General features: G+C 42.0%; 1 protein-coding gene across 3 annotated transcripts in view; it reads left to right on the top strand.

Moving 5' to 3' along the window:
• kirrel1b (kirre like nephrin family adhesion molecule 1b) overlaps positions 1–13658 on the top strand; it is a 47402-nt gene extending 33744 nt beyond the window's left edge. For 2 of the 3 annotated variants that reach the window (XM_088311257.1, XM_088311258.1), the window contains exons 5-16: positions 729–879; positions 1456–1561; positions 1643–1791; positions 1916–2043; positions 3477–3603; positions 4396–4496; positions 5567–5783; positions 6538–6645; positions 7255–7382; positions 8172–8282; positions 8798–11939; positions 12408–13658. In XM_088311257.1, coding sequence (XP_088167383.1) covers positions 729–879; positions 1456–1561; positions 1643–1791; positions 1916–2043; positions 3477–3603; positions 4396–4496; positions 5567–5783; positions 6538–6645; positions 7255–7382; positions 8172–8282; positions 8798–9391 — 1920 coding nt within the window. In that variant the 3' untranslated portion in view covers positions 9392–11939; positions 12408–13658. The remainder of the gene's footprint in view (positions 1–728; positions 880–1455; positions 1562–1642; positions 1792–1915; positions 2044–3476; positions 3604–4395; positions 4497–5566; positions 5784–6537; positions 6646–7254; positions 7383–8171; positions 8283–8797; positions 11940–12407) is intronic. The other variant, XM_088311259.1, reaches the window with a different exon arrangement.
• The last annotated feature ends 2427 nt before the right edge of the window (positions 13659–16085 follow it).

Genomic DNA, 16085 nt, shown 5'->3' with positions numbered 1-16085 from the left:
AACGTTTGTGATGCAATAACAGTTTAGTCATCAGTCAAACGATAATACTTTGCAACCGGCGTGTTTTTGTGCCATGCATGGTTTTAGTCGTGTTTTGAAAATGGTTTTTGATCGTAACTATTCATTGACTTTTTATTTGTAACATAACACTTTTGCAGAATCATTCCATAAATGTGTTCTTCTTTCAACCGAATGTTTGTTTTTGTAGCATAGCATTCATGCCTTTTTTTTTTTCTTGCGTGATATCTTTCCATGTTTTTGTAACATGTTCATAGTCACTAAAGACAATGCGGTCTACAATGTTTTCAGAATCCCTAAAGACAATTTAGTCGGGATGAAATACTGTGCACATTTTCGTAACATGCGGCTTTTTATAATCAAGTTAACAAGTGCGACGTACCTCGCCTTTTAAATGTCATCATTTGCATTATCTGAACACTTTGCCCTCTTTCTCCCACCTCCGCACACACACACACTTGCTCTTGCTCACTCTTCCTCCCGTGCACTCGACTCCACACGTGAAATCATGCCTGAGAGCTCCGCCGCTAACTCACCGGCTCGCATATGCGCACGCAGCAGCAAACACTGACTCACTCACTCCAACGCACATGTTTTGACATCTTCTCGCACACGTGCATCTCACACAATTTTTGTTGTTTGCGATGCGGAACATATGAGCCCAAGTAATAACATGAATATGCCGTAAATCAATGTTCCCGTCCTGACAGGAGGTGCTGCCAGACCGGAAGCGGGTGACCACCAGGAGCTACTTGCCCATCGTGCCGCTGGACACCGACAGCCACAGCAACTTCACCTGCGTGGCCAGCAACCCGGCCGTGCCCATGGGCAAGCGGGCCGACATCATGCTCAATGTGCACCGTAGGTTCTCTTTTAAATGACTTTTTTTTTTTTTTATTGCTACAAGCAGTTTGGTAGATAGTGAGCAATCCTTCATAAGATATTTCAAGATGTTTATTGCCACAACAAGTTTGTCAAACTAAGCGTAAAACTGAAAATTAAACCAACCCACATAACTTGCCCTCCTAAAGTCTGCTGGCCTAATGTTAACACACAATGAAAAGTGCGATAAAATGGCTAACTTATAACATATAAAGCACATTCCGACTGTGAAAAACAACAATCTGTAACATACTGCCCCCAGGTGGCCAAAATATGACCATCAGTGGGAGCAGCACAATGTCTTTTAAATTGTAGCATAAAAATGTGGGCAATACTATTTAACTCTTAATGATTGAAGTTTCATTACTCTGATTTTTTTTTTTTTTCATAAAGTACAATATTAGAAAGTTCTTTCTGGGGTCGGTAGGCTGGAACAGCGAAAGTTTAATGAGGGACATATTGTTCAGTTTTGGGCAAAACCAAGGTTTTAACGACACTCACTAATAATACTACTTTCTACTACAACATATTGTCTGTTTTTGGTGCCGTCTCCAGATCCGCCGACCGTGACGTTGTCCATTGAGCCTCGCTCTGTCCTGGAGGGCGAGCGGGTTACCTTCACCTGCCAGGCCACCGCCAACCCGCCCATCATGGGCTACAGGTCCGGAAGTCTGCAATGAGCCCCCTGCCGTACTCGGGAGAGGAGATTGACTCAACATTACATCGATTGTCTCTCTGGCAGGTGGGCGAAGGGCGGCGTGTTGCTAGAGGGCGCCAGAGAGAGCGTGTTCGCCACCACGGCCGACCACTCCTTCTTCACCGAACCTGTATCCTGTCAGGTGTTCAACGCTGTGGGCAGCACCAATGTCAGCATACTGGTGGATGTACATTGTAAGGACTTTGTGTTCCTTGCAAGGCTGCCTCACCACCTACACATCTGCTACTCTTCCCAACAACCTGAAAACCTACCCATTTAGCCAAGTTCTGACAAGATTTCATCTGTCTCTTTGGCTAGTCGGACCCATCCTGGTGGTAGAACCGCGGCCCATTGCGGTGGATGTGAACTCGGACGTCACCCTGAACTGCAAGTGGTCTGGAAATCCCCCGCTGACTCTCACTTGGACCAAGAAGGGTTCCAACATGGTGAGATATGATTGGCTAGACAACATTTGAATGAAGATATACAATTTGACCTTTAATGTATCAATCTAAAATCTATCACAATTTCCTCCATTGATAATCATATTGCATATTCAGGGATGAGCAGGGGATCTACGAGAAATTTCGATAATTTGACAAAACAAAACTTTTTTTCGGTTAATTTATCAATGCCAACCACGTATAGTAACAGACAAAGCAAACAAATCCTCTTCCACTACTCAAGGTACATAATTAAACTGTCATGTATATTTTTTGTGGTCTTGGCTAAATAACGGTTGAGAAACACTGACTTGGTGGACTCACGATAACTTTACAACAACAGTAATTGGACGAGGCTTTCCCGTCATGCTTTGTTGCCGTTAAAAGTAACACTTATTACTAGGTTATAACTCTTTGTGTTATTTTGTACAACCAGGGTGTAATATGCGTAGTGTCATTGTTTCTAGTCGTGCATTTAAATTTTGCTACTTTTGTTATTAAATTAGTGAGACTAGTTGACACCCTTATTAACAAAGTTCGGCAGTTAGTGCTATATATAATGTAATAGCGTTCTGAAGTGTTATTACATTTGTATGACAGTAGTGGACGCTTAACAAAAGCTTCTTGAAGAAATAAATGGGCAGGTGTGAATAGCAGCCCAAAAAGCGTCTATTGCAGCCTGGCCCAGTGGGAATTCACCTGAACCCCCCTCCCGATTACTCACTCCAGGCCTGCTTCCAAGTTACCGTGTTGTTCTGGCCTACTTTAACAACCAATTTGCCAGCTTGACTTCCTACCCACTTTTGGGGCTTCCTACTTAATTCATAAATGTTAGGTTGAGCCGACCTAAATGTCTGTTCAGTACCTATCTGCTTACTACATACCTGGCCATTTAACTGCCACCCATTTTCTCCGCCTCTTCTTCTTCCTCTTTATTCCGCTGCAACTCTCCCAGTAGAGCTCATTACTGTCCGACATGTTTTGGGACAATGTGACGCTGCATTGGAGGAACTCTAAATCCAAACTGTCCTCTACTTGAATACTGTAAAAAGGGGACATTGAAAACAGTTGGAAAGAAGCACACAGGGGGAAACCCATGTCACTGGGAAATTCTCCAGAAAGTCTTCGATTTGCGGTTAAAAAAAAGAAAAAAGCCAGACTTCATAAATGTTTGCTTAGTTGTAAAGTAGACACTTTGTAGAAAGACTCTCTGTGTCTTAAATCTTTAATTCATGCCCAACAGTTTAAGAGAAAGCTCCAGGAGAAAAAGCTAATGGAGCCTGCGGAGTAAATCAACATGTTTTATGAATTAAATATGCTGCTCTCGCTCACCCTGTCTGGCTCAGCTCGACACCTCCCAAGCAGCCTCAGCTGTTTACTCTCATCTGCGCTTGTCTACGTCTCTGTTTGTGTGTCCGCGTCTTATGTGTGCGCAGGTGCTCAGTAACAACAACCAGTTGTACTTGAAGTCGGTGAGCCAGGCCGACGCCGGCCAGTACGTGTGCAAAGCCATTGTGCCGCGCATCGGCGTGGGCGAGACCGAAGTGACGCTCACGGTCAACGGTGAGTCGCCAGCTACCGGTCCATGTATCGCGACCTACTCACCTTTCTCGTTACTTACTTACCCGTTGACTTCGAAGCCTGTTTGACCTGCATACCTTTCTACTTAACTAATCACCCATCTGACTTAGGACTCACCTACCTTCTTATCTGCCCACCTATCTATGAATACAAATGCCAAGCATGACTCAATAGACTTCTATTGAATAGTTGAAATGAATTTTCTGTTGAAATGAATCAAAATACTTCAACACAGAAAGGAAAATCATGAGAAAAATCTGACAAAATATTGTAATTATAAAAATATGCAGTAATAGCATAGTTGAATCAAATGTAAAGCGATTTAAAAAATTTGTGCATCACGATTAATTCGCGTACCTTCCTTGGCCATCAGGGGGCAGTATAATCTACATAGGGATTTACATGATGACGTCACAACTGCTTTTTTTTCGACAGGATAATGAATATATGCCTGTGAGTAATGTTATATTTGCTACTTGTGATGCTGCATGTCACATTGACATCGCTATTTTTTTTAGCCTGTTTTTGGCATTGACTATTATGTGTTAGCATTAAGCTAGCAGTCTTTCATGTCAGGCAAAGTTATGAGCTTGTTTTAGTTACACTATGTCGTAAACTTAAGACAAAGCAAAAAAAAAAAAAAAAAAGAACTTGAAAATCATAAAAGCAGGGTCTCTCGTAAATTGAGGTACTTGCTTATGTGATTCTAAGACTAACTAAAATTTTGTCCCTAACTATTTGCTGACCACGTATGTTCTGTCTTTCCCCGGCCAGGCCCGCCCATAATCTCCAGCGATCCGGTCCAGTACGCCGTCCGGGGTGAGCGAGGCGAGATTAAGTGCTACATCGCCAGCACGCCCCCGCCGGACAAGATCGTGAGTCCATCCCGCTCTCATTTCTGCCTTTTTAACCAGAAGAAAAGTAATCGGTGAAGATTACTGGCAAAAGAACACAGTTGACTGCTTTTTTTTTTCTCGCCCGTTCGATATATTGTGCATCAAGTGTTTTTTTTTGTTTTGCATGTTTTTCTTTTATTTGCAATCTCTTGAATGCAGCGTGAGTTTTCTTTGAAGAAACGTGTTAACCCTATTTTTTTTTCCCCTTCAAAGCACACTTGATGGAATGACCCTCTCGCACTGAGTGACGGATCATTTCAAAGGATGCGTGTGCGAGAACTAAAAAAAAATTAAAAATAAAAAAATAACACACACACAAAAAAATAAATAAAATGAGTTTCAGCTGCACCTCTCAGCGACAATTATCCAATTTTTGCTGCGCCGACATGACAGAAATCAGAGCTTTTAGGGGGCTTCAGCACCCCGCCGCCCAGCCAGGGAGCTGCGTGCGTATAATGTGATACGACATTATAGTCGCGGCTTAATGCACAGACACAAGGACTTATAAAAAAAATTGTGTGAGCTGTGTGTGTGTGTCGCCAGATATTTCGAAATAAATCCGTCTGTGTGCACATTATTCTCCATAAAGAGGGTAGATCTGCAGGAATTTATGCGGTGGAAGTGACTAGCACTAATGTAAGGCGTGACTAATCACATTTCAGTTATATTTTAACCGTTGCAGTCTCGGTAAGGCGAGTTACAATGCGCTTGAAGCTTGGGCTGACCAGTCTTTTCCTGGACTTGTTGATTATTTATTTATTTTTTTTGCCACCTATCAATATGACAGGCCAGCCTTCACGCCTAACATTGGGCCGATTATGTCAATTGGAATTAAAGCATCAAGGATGTCTATATATGTACACACCATCATTCAATTTCAATGCACTTACGATGCGCATTTCGCAAAACAATCTCAAATGGTATCCGTTTTTCATGTCGTATTCAATTTAAATGGCACCTCACTGCGTATCTGGCTCTTTTCTTTTCCTTCACATCCCTAATGGTGCGTTGACAAGGCACATAAAGCTTCCACGCCGTGCGTGTTGCAGGTGTGGGCGTGGAAGGAGAACGTGTGGGAGAAGGAGAAAGGCACGCTGATGGAACGCTACACAGTAGAGCAGAGCAAGCCGCCGTCGCAAGGCGGGGCCGTGCTCTCCACGCTCACCATCAACAACGTCATGGAGTCCGACTTCCACTCGCCGTACAACTGCACCGCCTGGAACTCGTTCGGGCCCCGCACCATGATCATCACCTTAGAGGAAAAGGGTATGGAAATGTAACACAAAGCCATTTCGGTTTCCTCTTATTGAATGAAACGTTAGGTCCCGTGGTTGTGTTGGCTACAAAAGGTTTGCTTCAGTCTGGCCTTGCCAAAATTAAACCAGATGAATCCACGATCAGGATGTCAGAAAGCCTCATAGTCATGAAAATAAACCCAAGTGAATACGGACTCCAAATTAATCCATGCAGGTGTCGTCATGATCTTGTGAGTCACTCAAAAATGAAAAATAATAGGGGGCTCTGGATATAGCTCTGCGGTATCCCGCTGGGTCAAACATTAGATTCTTTTACTGGTAAATTCACGTATTTCGGTTGAGTCATGATATAATTTTTTGGGGTCAAAATGGCGTTACCTTAATGCAACACCTGTTGGAGTTCCTCTTTGTAGGCTGACCCAGGGTAGCACCTTAGTGTAAAGGCTATTTTGATTTCTATTCTTCAGTTAAAGCTGTTTGGGTTCAACCACAGTGTCATATAAATGCAACACCTGTTACATTTCTATTTTTAGATTACTCATTTTGTGTGTAATCATAACCTTGGTGCAAAACGAGTTGGATGTCAATTTTCTCGTGGTATAATGTTACTGCTACATCTGTTGGATTTGATTTTTGTATTTCCACACGTTATATATAAAACCTGTTGTTTTTTTAACTTTGCCAAAGTAGCACTTGTGCACTAAAGCTGTCTATTCTGTGCATTTTTCGAGACTGGGATGTCATTGTTTTGTTGCTTCTCTCAGACATCGTCCCGGTGGGCATCATCGCCGGGGGTACTGTGGGCTCGTCCATCCTGCTGCTCATGCTGCTGCTGGCTCTCGCCTTCTTCCTGTACCGCCAACGCAAAGGCAGTGAGCTTGCCGTCCGCCGTCCGTCACTCAGCTTCTGCGACATATGCCGTCCGCTTTTGCCTTCTATTCAAATGAGCCTCATGAATATTCATACAAACGTGGCAAATAGCCTCCAAACGCCCACACGCCAACCTCTCATTATTCTTCAAATAATTGTGGATACGCCTGATAAAGACAGCAGCTGAAGACGTGTGTGGTTTTCACACAACGCCAAATCCAGCCGGAGTAGGCAATTTCTGTTCATATTGTGTATGGATGCCGAAATGCTGCACAATGAATTCCAAAAGATGACGAATTTAACGCGCAAAATAAGGTTTCAAAATGGGGTGTTAAGTAAGGTTGTCAAGTTAAGGTTTCAAATTAAGGTGTAAAGTCAGGGTGTCAAATTACGGTGTTAAATCAGGGGTCAAAATGGGTTGTCAAGTCACGGTTTCCAATTCAGGTGTCAAGTTAGAGTTGACCAACGAAGCGTTATTAGGTCATGTTTGAAACTGAAGTTTGTAACCAGGATCAATAAGACGGATGATAGCATTTTCTTCCATCAGTCGAGCATTTTTTTTCTCCCAACTTTAAAGTGGATCTCAAAGCGCTTGCGTTTTGTCCTTGCAGGTCGTCGAGGAGTGACGCTGGGCAAAGCTGACATCAAAGTGGAGACGGTCAACAAGGAGACGCACAGTCTGGAGGAGGAAGCGGCCACCGTCTCCACGGCCACGCGCATGGTCAAGGCCATGTACTCGGTGAGTGCACGCGCACGGCGACCACTCGCTACATCCACAAAACGACGCCGCCAAACTTGAGCTTTCTTTGTCAAAATTTAAAAAAACATTTTTTTTAAGCGGACAGATGGGACAGCTCATTTGTAGAGGAGGTAGGAAAAGGACATGGAATAGCTAAATGTGTACGTCAAATAGTTTTCAAATCGTAAATTAATTCAGTCTCATTTTTATTATTGTTTAGGATTCAGGTGACTATGACAAATGAGTCAATTGTTTTATTAATGTTTGCATATTATCATTTATAATCATACAACAACAAATACAATTATATTTTAATTGAAATAATTGATATACATATGACTGAGTACAATTAAATAATTTTGTAAATAATAAAAAATAGAAATCAATAATAAAATGTATTTTAATGGATTCAAATATTTAATTGCTTTTTAGAAAAATATTTTACTATTTTTGTATGGTATACACTCAAGTCATTCTCATTAGTCTCATGGCAGTTACGTTATGATTAATCAGTTATATTTAATATAATAAATATGTTAAGTATATATTTTCATTTAAAAATTTTTTTTTTTTTAATTTACAATTACATGATAAAAGACGCATACGTAAAATCCTTGCCTTAACGGTATTTTATGATTCTACATCGGTCAGTCAAGCAAGAGTTGAATGAGCTAAATGAATAAAAGTTGCAACTCTGTTTTCCTCCCTGTCTTCCTCCTCTCTGGACGTCCGTCCGTCCCTCCTTCTCTCCCTCCGTCCGTCTGTGTGTTTTGTCGTTTGACGGTTTAGTTTCTGCCCTCTGTCTCCCTCTCTCCCTCCACTCAGCCCTTCAAGGACGACATGGACCTCAAGCAGGACGTGCGCAGCGAGGGCGACGCGCACGACAACTACGAACTCAAGGTACTGAGCGGGTTGAGAGGTTTCAAGTTGGGGTTTTAAATGAGTTAGGGTGATAGTTTGACGTCAGGGTTAGGGTTTGGAACGCAGATTAGGGTTTCAAGTTAAGGCTGCAAGCGAGGATTATGGTTTCAATACAGGGTTAAGGTTTCAAATTATGGTGTCAAACTTCAAACAAGTAGTGGGGTTTCAAATTAGAGTTTCGAGTCAAATTAAAGGTTGGGATTCCAAATTAGGGTTTCAAGCCAGTGTTAGGGTTTCAAATTAGTGTTTCCTAATTGAGACATTGTTTCAAACTGAGATTAGCGTTTGAGTCTTGAGTTAGGGTTTCAAACAGGTATTAGGGTTTCAGGATAGGGCTTCAAACTCGGGTTACAGTTGTAAATTTGGGCTTCAAACCGGGGTTAGGGTTTCAAGCTTGTCACTTTCAAAGGCAGGGTTACAGTTTCAAACGAGGGTGCGGGGTTTCAAGTCTTGAATTATTTTCATGAGACTGTTATTTGCGTTTGCGATTTCAGGATCCAACAAACGGTTACTACAACGTGCGAGCGACAACACACGACGAGGCTCGCCCACAATCCCGTGCCGTCCACTACCAGGGAGACTTCCGCTCACCCAATACCAACAGCGGGGTGAGCGGCGCCGCCGTGTCCGCCGTCCCGCCCTCCGCCCCAAGCGGCGCAGTCCCTCCCAGCGGCGTACCGGGCTCCCGGGCCGGCTGCTACGACCCGCGCCCTCCTTCCCGAATGTCGCACTCCACCTACGCCCAGTTCAGCACGCTCTCCCGGGCTGCCGCTGCCGCCCAGCAGGTGGCGCCCAACCCGCCGGGGGACTACCCGGGGGACTGCGGGCTGCTGGACGGCACCACCCAGCTGGCCTACGACAACTACGGGTACCCCTCGCAGTACCACGGCTATCGCGTGGCCTTTGCGCCGCCCGTGGAGGAGGGGCCGGCCTACGAGATGTATCCGACGGGACCGGGGAGCGGACCTGGGCAGCAGAGCCCCGAAGCGGCAATGGGGAAGTACGGCACGGCCACCCGCTTTTCGTACTCGTCGCCCCCTTCTGACCACTCGCAGAGACACACGCAGAGGATGCAGACTCACGTGTGAACGCAAAACCACTTGCGTTGTCGTTAGCAATATGCATGCTAATCGGCGCTAACTACAATCAACAAAGAAGATGAGCAGCATTTCCGAGCAATCAGTCGCCTTGTTGGGGAACTTGAACGGTGAAAATGTGTTTCACAATAACGCATGCGGTAGGCCACCCCCCTAGTCCCCTTCCGATTGATACGAAATTCAAAAGCCGTGAGAGAACATGTGAAAAAATCAATTTTTTTTTCGTGGCGGCCATTTAGAGCCGACCACCGACAAGGGTGCCTCGCCCCTGAGTGAGTGTACGTCCTGCCACCAATTCCACTGATCCACATGAAATTCAGCCAGCAGGTCTGTCTTGACAGGACACACACAAAATGTCTTGAGTACCCAAAATCAAAGTTGAACAGGAAATTTTTGACAGGGGAAACCTGCTACATGAGCCCCAGTCGGACACAGATATCGGGATGCTAGGTGGTCTATCCTAGAACAATTTTTATATTGAGCCAAGCCATCCGTTACGGAATATCTCTAAAAAAAAAAAAAAAAATGAAATAATGAGGTTCTTGTCTCTGCTTATTCACCAATTAATTTTGTGAAAAATGTGGGCCTGTTGAAAACACAAATTGTTTGGTTGTTTTATTGTACCGTCTGCGCCATCTAATGGAAGAGCATTTAAATGTTCCGGTCATTGTTGGTCAAAGATATATGGGCAACGATATTTTTGTAATTAATAATTACAGTAGTTGTTCTCTGACCTGATTTTCAAAGAGACGCCCGGGCACTCTGTGTCAAAATTGGCGTATCTTTATTTCTGTGCCAGGGCAAGTCCATCTTAACATGTTTGGGACCACGTTGAGCCTCGCTGGGCGTTGCAGCAGACAGAGCTGTCGCACCCATGAAGCACCTGACAATTTGGTAACGGAAAGTAGACTGTGCTACGCATAACAATTTTATTTTCATTCCGAGGCAAGTCTAGTTTAGCGTGCTTGTGAATATCCACGTTCTCACGCATCTGGCAATTTGGGTGACGAAAAAACAGACTATATTTTTGACCCGCTAATACTGTACGGGAGTCGGCTGTGTTTGCTCCCACAACCGCGCAAACGCCCTCTTCCATCTGCATTAGTCAAGCAAAATATCAAAAGCAAGTTCAACTCGACCTCTGCGCTTTTTTAAAGCTCTTCCTCTCACGCAGTCTTTCGCGGGTGGCGAAGTTGAACATTTGACGTGAAAAAAAAATGGCTTGTCTTTAATGCATCGCTTTGAAGTGTACATTTTGTACAAAAACAAAGCGACATATCTTTCCATGCACGGCAGCAACATGGCAGCTTGTTGAAAAAACAAAAACTCGTGAGGGGAGTCTCTTTTCCAGGAGTAGGTAGCAAAGTCGCGCAACTTTTCTACGCTCGTGACACATTTCGACGGCGGCTATTTTGTCCATTTGATGACTTGCAGTTTGTTTTTCAAAAAAAAAAAATGGAAAAAAAAAATACCTTCACACCCTTGATCCTCAAGTGTCAAAACGTGTTTGTTTCTCGTCACTTGCACAGTAGAATAGTTTTTTGTTTTGTTTTTAGCTCCATATTTATACTGAAACGTGACGGGGGGCTGCAAAACAAGAACATTTATTGTATTTTTATAAAAAAAAAAATGTGGACCAAAGGTTCAGAATTTTGTGAGAGAGACACTGGATTTTTACTACGGAACATTATCGCCAGGGATGGACGATATTCATGCCGCAAAGAGGACAAATTGTGAGGCGGCGTGGGGAATAATTTGATTTTATATTTTGGTTTATTTTAGGTTTTTGAAGCAGAGCCCCTCAGACCACCAGTCCCCCGTGACTGTAATGCCTTTTTTGACATTTGGACAGCAGGCGACTGCTGGCTTTCGACGGCGGAGTCTTAACATATCAAGGTGAAGCTGCACAAGCTTCTGTGGAGCTCATTTTGCTACTGTCAACATGTCAACGACATGCCAATAACATGGAAATGACACGTAAACAACATGTAAACAAGTAATGCTTCCCCAATGCAGCAAAAAAACAAAAGAGTGGTGTTCGGATTTGTTTTTTGTTTTGTTTTTTTTACTTTATGGTCTTTAATCTTTGCTATCTGTGCGTAAATGGCTTTCAGTGTTCCCTGCTGGTATTCCGTATTGATCTGCTGACTGGCCAATCAAAACGCAGCACAAAATAGTCTGTTTAGTCAAAAAGGATCCGTTTTTCCCAATGCTTTTGGATGTATTTTGTTCTATTTGGCATTCGAGTTGATTTTGTTCATTTCTTCAGACAAACGGAGGTTCTTTTTGTACCTCTATTAGTTTCGACGTGCAACAGCCGTCTTCTTCGGGATCTTTAAAAAAAAAAAGTGCTCTGATGATCCAATCGCATCAGGTGGCATCACTTCCGGGTATAGATTCGCGAAACGAAGAAGAAGCTGAATTTCGTGACTCTTAGCCGGAAGTGATGCCACCTGGATGTGACTGGTTCATCAGAGGACTTTTTTTTTTTTTTAAAGTTCCCTAAGAAGACGACAGTTGCACGTCGAAACTAGTAGAGGTAAAAAAAAAAAAAAGAAACTCCGTTTGTCTGAAGAAATGAAAAAAATCAACTAACATAAAGAAGACAAGATTAATTTCGTGACTCTATTGGGCATTCTGTTAAAGACATTTAGCGTTTCAAGTTAGGGTTCTAAATTGGAGTTCCAAGACAGGATTAGTGGTCCAGACTCGGGTGTCAAGGCAGGGTTGGGGTTCAAAATAAAAAGTCTCAAGAAACGCTTAGGTTTTGAAATTCAAGTTCATTGGCGTTTGAAGCTAGTGTTATCGTTTGAAATGTAGCTTGAATGCGGCATTTTTTTCTCCCTTGTTAAATTCTTCTATTCATCCCCCGGAATGTCATTCACAACTTTTAATCGTCAGCGCTTTAGTGCTCAACAACATTCTGTCATCTCCTCTAGGGAAACGTCAAACGAATGCCCCTCACATTCTGTGGTGATTTTTTTTTTTTTTAATATTCTTTCCTAAGAACATGCAGGCCACAAAGTGGAGCCAAATGAGAAGGAGGACGCGCTGACATGCTGAGCCACCAGCGGCTCCATCCGCTGATGCGCTTGACGTCGTTTGCACTCGTCCGCTGCCAAAGCACTGCAAGGAGCTCACTTTGCGTGTGCGACTTTCAACACAGCTTGAAATCTCTCAGAACAGCTGAATGAAGGATGAAACGTTACACGGATCAGCAAATAATCAGAGATGCAAGTAAACTTGGCCGCCTTCATTTTCTGCACTGATTCCGAATCTGTCCTTTTTTTCTGTAGCAGTTTTTATAATATACTGTCTTACATTTAGCGATTTTTTTTAAATGAATTAAGGGTTACTATCAACGACAGGTGGATTTTTTTCTGAAACGTCATTGCTATAAATTACAATGCACGGTGAAATCCAAATTGTGCAATAGGTCAAACTTAATGAAAACATCTCTAAAGCTTGATGTGAAGTCATCTCTGAAAATTTGCCGTTGACCGGTGCCATTTACATCACATCACAAAATTCCAAAAGAGTTGCTAGCGGATTGACTTGAAATAGCTGTTACAATGGCTGTTAATCAGGAGTTTATCCCCACCCATGGTTGTTAAAGACTTCCAGGCAACTTTGAGAAGAGACCGTTCAGGAGCAGAAAAACAACCCACCAGGAGAGTTGCTAGTGGTTACCTTGCTAAGTTAGCATACATGCTAAAGACCAGTGTTTCTCTGGTTACCGAACTGGTAACATTAGGAAGACATTTTCAAAAGCAGGAAAATAAAGACGACGGTAGGAGAGATATGAGCAAATTAAATTGACCAAGCAAATAGCGGCCGGCTAATACTGCGGAATAATATTAGCTTAAAAACATGGAGGATGGAAGAAGTGCTGTTAGCGGATGAGCTGCCATCTTGGATTCTTCAGTGACGTTGAGTCTTCCACTTTGTTTTACAAGCTGAGGAAACGCATTATACTAACTACTTAGCTAACCGATCTGCTTGCAGCTCTTTTCTTAATAAATCGGACATCATTTCCGCAGAGAGATGACAGCGATTTTTTTTTTTTTAACAGTGGAGATCGTATCAACTCCATGTTCCAGTCTTGACTTTTCCACTGATGTTTGATATTCTCCAATGTTAGTTTGCATTTTTGTCTTTTAAGTTAAAAAAAATATATACATATGTTGTTTTTCGCCATGTGTCAAATTGTATGTTATTTTTTCACACAATTCCAAAAAAATAAAACTGTTTCATACCAAAAAAAGATGTACATTTGAATTCATCTTTAGCTTTTTTTTTTGTCTGTTTGAAAAAAAAGAATCTTGTGAGCCTTAATTTATTTCAGTTGAATTAGAATTTTGGGGGTGATAAAATTGGTAGTGGGTTCATGAGGGAAGTTACGGAATTGTCTCTTTGTGTTAATCCGCTCAAATTATTTTTTTTCACAAATTTACTTCTGATCTCTTAATTTTCCATCTTTTCTGCAGGCTTATTTGTCATTATTTCTCATTGTTCTCGCTAATTCCACTCACTCGTTAGAATTTTTCATTTTTGGGCTAATTATTTTTATTATTAATCTTGACTTTTAACTCTAGTTAATTACTGTACAGTAATTTGGGTATTTTTAGGCTAAAATTGTTTGAAAAAAAACTATTCTTGTTCATTTCAGTCATCCTCTCATTTTTTAAATGTTTTTAATCTGTTGTCTTGCAGCTTTGCTCTGATCTATTTCTCATTTTGATTGCTTTCTCTCCAATGTTTGTCATATGTTGCTAACCTTTTTTTATTTTATCTAATTAATTGAAAATCAGTTTTGTTTTTTTTGTTTTTTAGATTAAACTCTTGGGTAAAAAATATGGAACCTGCTTGTATTTTCTTTTTCATGTTAATTTCGGCGTCTTCTTTTTTTAGGTCTTAAAGAGAAAAAAATTCCACAAGCCAATTTTCCCTTTTCTCTATTCCGAGCACTTTGTTTCCCTCTTTCCCACAGATTTTAGTCCTCATTTTTCTCTCCCCGTTGATTGTTGATTAGAAAACGAAACTAATTCTAATAAACAATCCAAGTTAAATGCTGTCCTTCATTGAAAATAAATTTCTTGAGGCTAAAAGTTAAAGAAGAACCTGATTGATTTGTTTTTCATGTTAATTTCTGCATGTACCTCGTCCCCACCATTTTCTCCTCATTTTCTTTCCGATCGAATCTCTTTCGTCAACTTCTGCTTTCCCACATGTCTTCTCCTTTAGTCTTCATTTTCTGGCTTTCTGTGCTCCCATTAACATTGGGAGTTCTCCTTTCCACTCCTACCCTTTCCTCTCCTCGTCTCTCCTCATCTCACCTTGTTGCGCAGAGATGAGAAATGGGGAACAAAAAAGAGGAGTGTGGCTGGCTGGCTGGCCATCTTTACTGAGCGCCTTCGTTGATTTTTTTTTCTCCTCCTGGCTGAGGAGTAATGTCGGAAATAACCTTCACAGCTCCACTTCTCCTCCTCTTCCTCCCTTTCTTCTCCATTTTAATTCCCCCCCTTCACATCTCAAGCGGTCGTCAGGCGGATTATGGCCCCTCTCATGCCTGGCACCGCCAAAGATATATTATCATATTAGTGCAAAATGATGTCATGCAATTCAAGACGTTTGTCCTTCGCGCACCCTCTGAAGCCCCCTACCCCGCCCCCCTTAAAACCGACCACCGTCTCCCCCACCTCACCCCCGCAGATGATGTCACAGTCTTTTATGTGTGTGTGTGTGTGTTGGGGGGCAGAAAGCCCCTCGAAGCTCCCCGGGTTTGAGTGGAAGGCTGCCGCCATCTTGTGAGGAGAGAGAGTATGAAATATGAGATTGAAAATTGGGACATAATTACAGAGAACTCAACAATTGGAGGCAGAATAGTTGCTGGCAGATTGGTATGCCAAGTATGCGGAAGAGTAATCAGGTGCATTAAAGGAACAGTCTGTAGAAGGTTTAGATTTTTCATAGTTCATTCATTTTAACAACCCATTATTAATTTGAATAATATGGAAAATGTTTTTTTAATCAAATTTATGAAATGTTGTAGGTCTAGCAATCGCTAATTATATTACATGGGTGGTGGCTGTCGACAGTAAATTTTGTAGAGTACATTTTTCTCTACAAAGACTCGATTTGGTCCCAGTAAGCAAAGTAAAATTTTCAGCAGAAAATTCTACTTTCTAAAAAATGTTTAAAGAAAATTCAACACTAACATTGGTGAGCAAAGCAAACACAAACGAGCATATTTTTTATTTTTATTTCTTTGGCTCAAAATAAACGTAGCTGGAACGAATGGAAAGCTCACTTTTTGTTTATTTGCTGGTATTGAGCTTTTCCACACAGCTGTGAGATCTCCGACTGTATGAGTGATCGTTGAACGCATCCTGAGTCGAAGGCAGAACGCGAGTTACTTTTTTTTTTTTTCGTCTCTCAACAATAAATAAACCAACTTACTTCCTTATCGTATTTGAGTACTGAAATACTCAAAGGTCATTAAAAACGATTTAATTGCAAAACTTTGTTGACATTATGAATGCTTCTTTTTCTTTAGCAAATATAACTACAAACCTAAAACAATGCACTCCTCCCAGCCGGATGGTTTTTTTTCCTGGGGTAAGTATTCAGACAGAATTGATTTGATCTGGTCGACACAAGAGCATTTAAACACACCATCAAAGAG

Source organism: Idiotropiscis lumnitzeri, chromosome 12, assembly GCF_059441095.1.
Source record: "Idiotropiscis lumnitzeri isolate Australia: NSW breed Sydney's pygmy pipehorse chromosome 12, RoL_Ilum_1.0, whole genome shotgun sequence".
Lineage (NCBI taxonomy): Eukaryota > Metazoa > Chordata > Actinopteri > Syngnathiformes > Syngnathidae > Idiotropiscis > Idiotropiscis lumnitzeri.
This window is presented reverse-complemented; position numbering and strand designations above follow the sequence as displayed.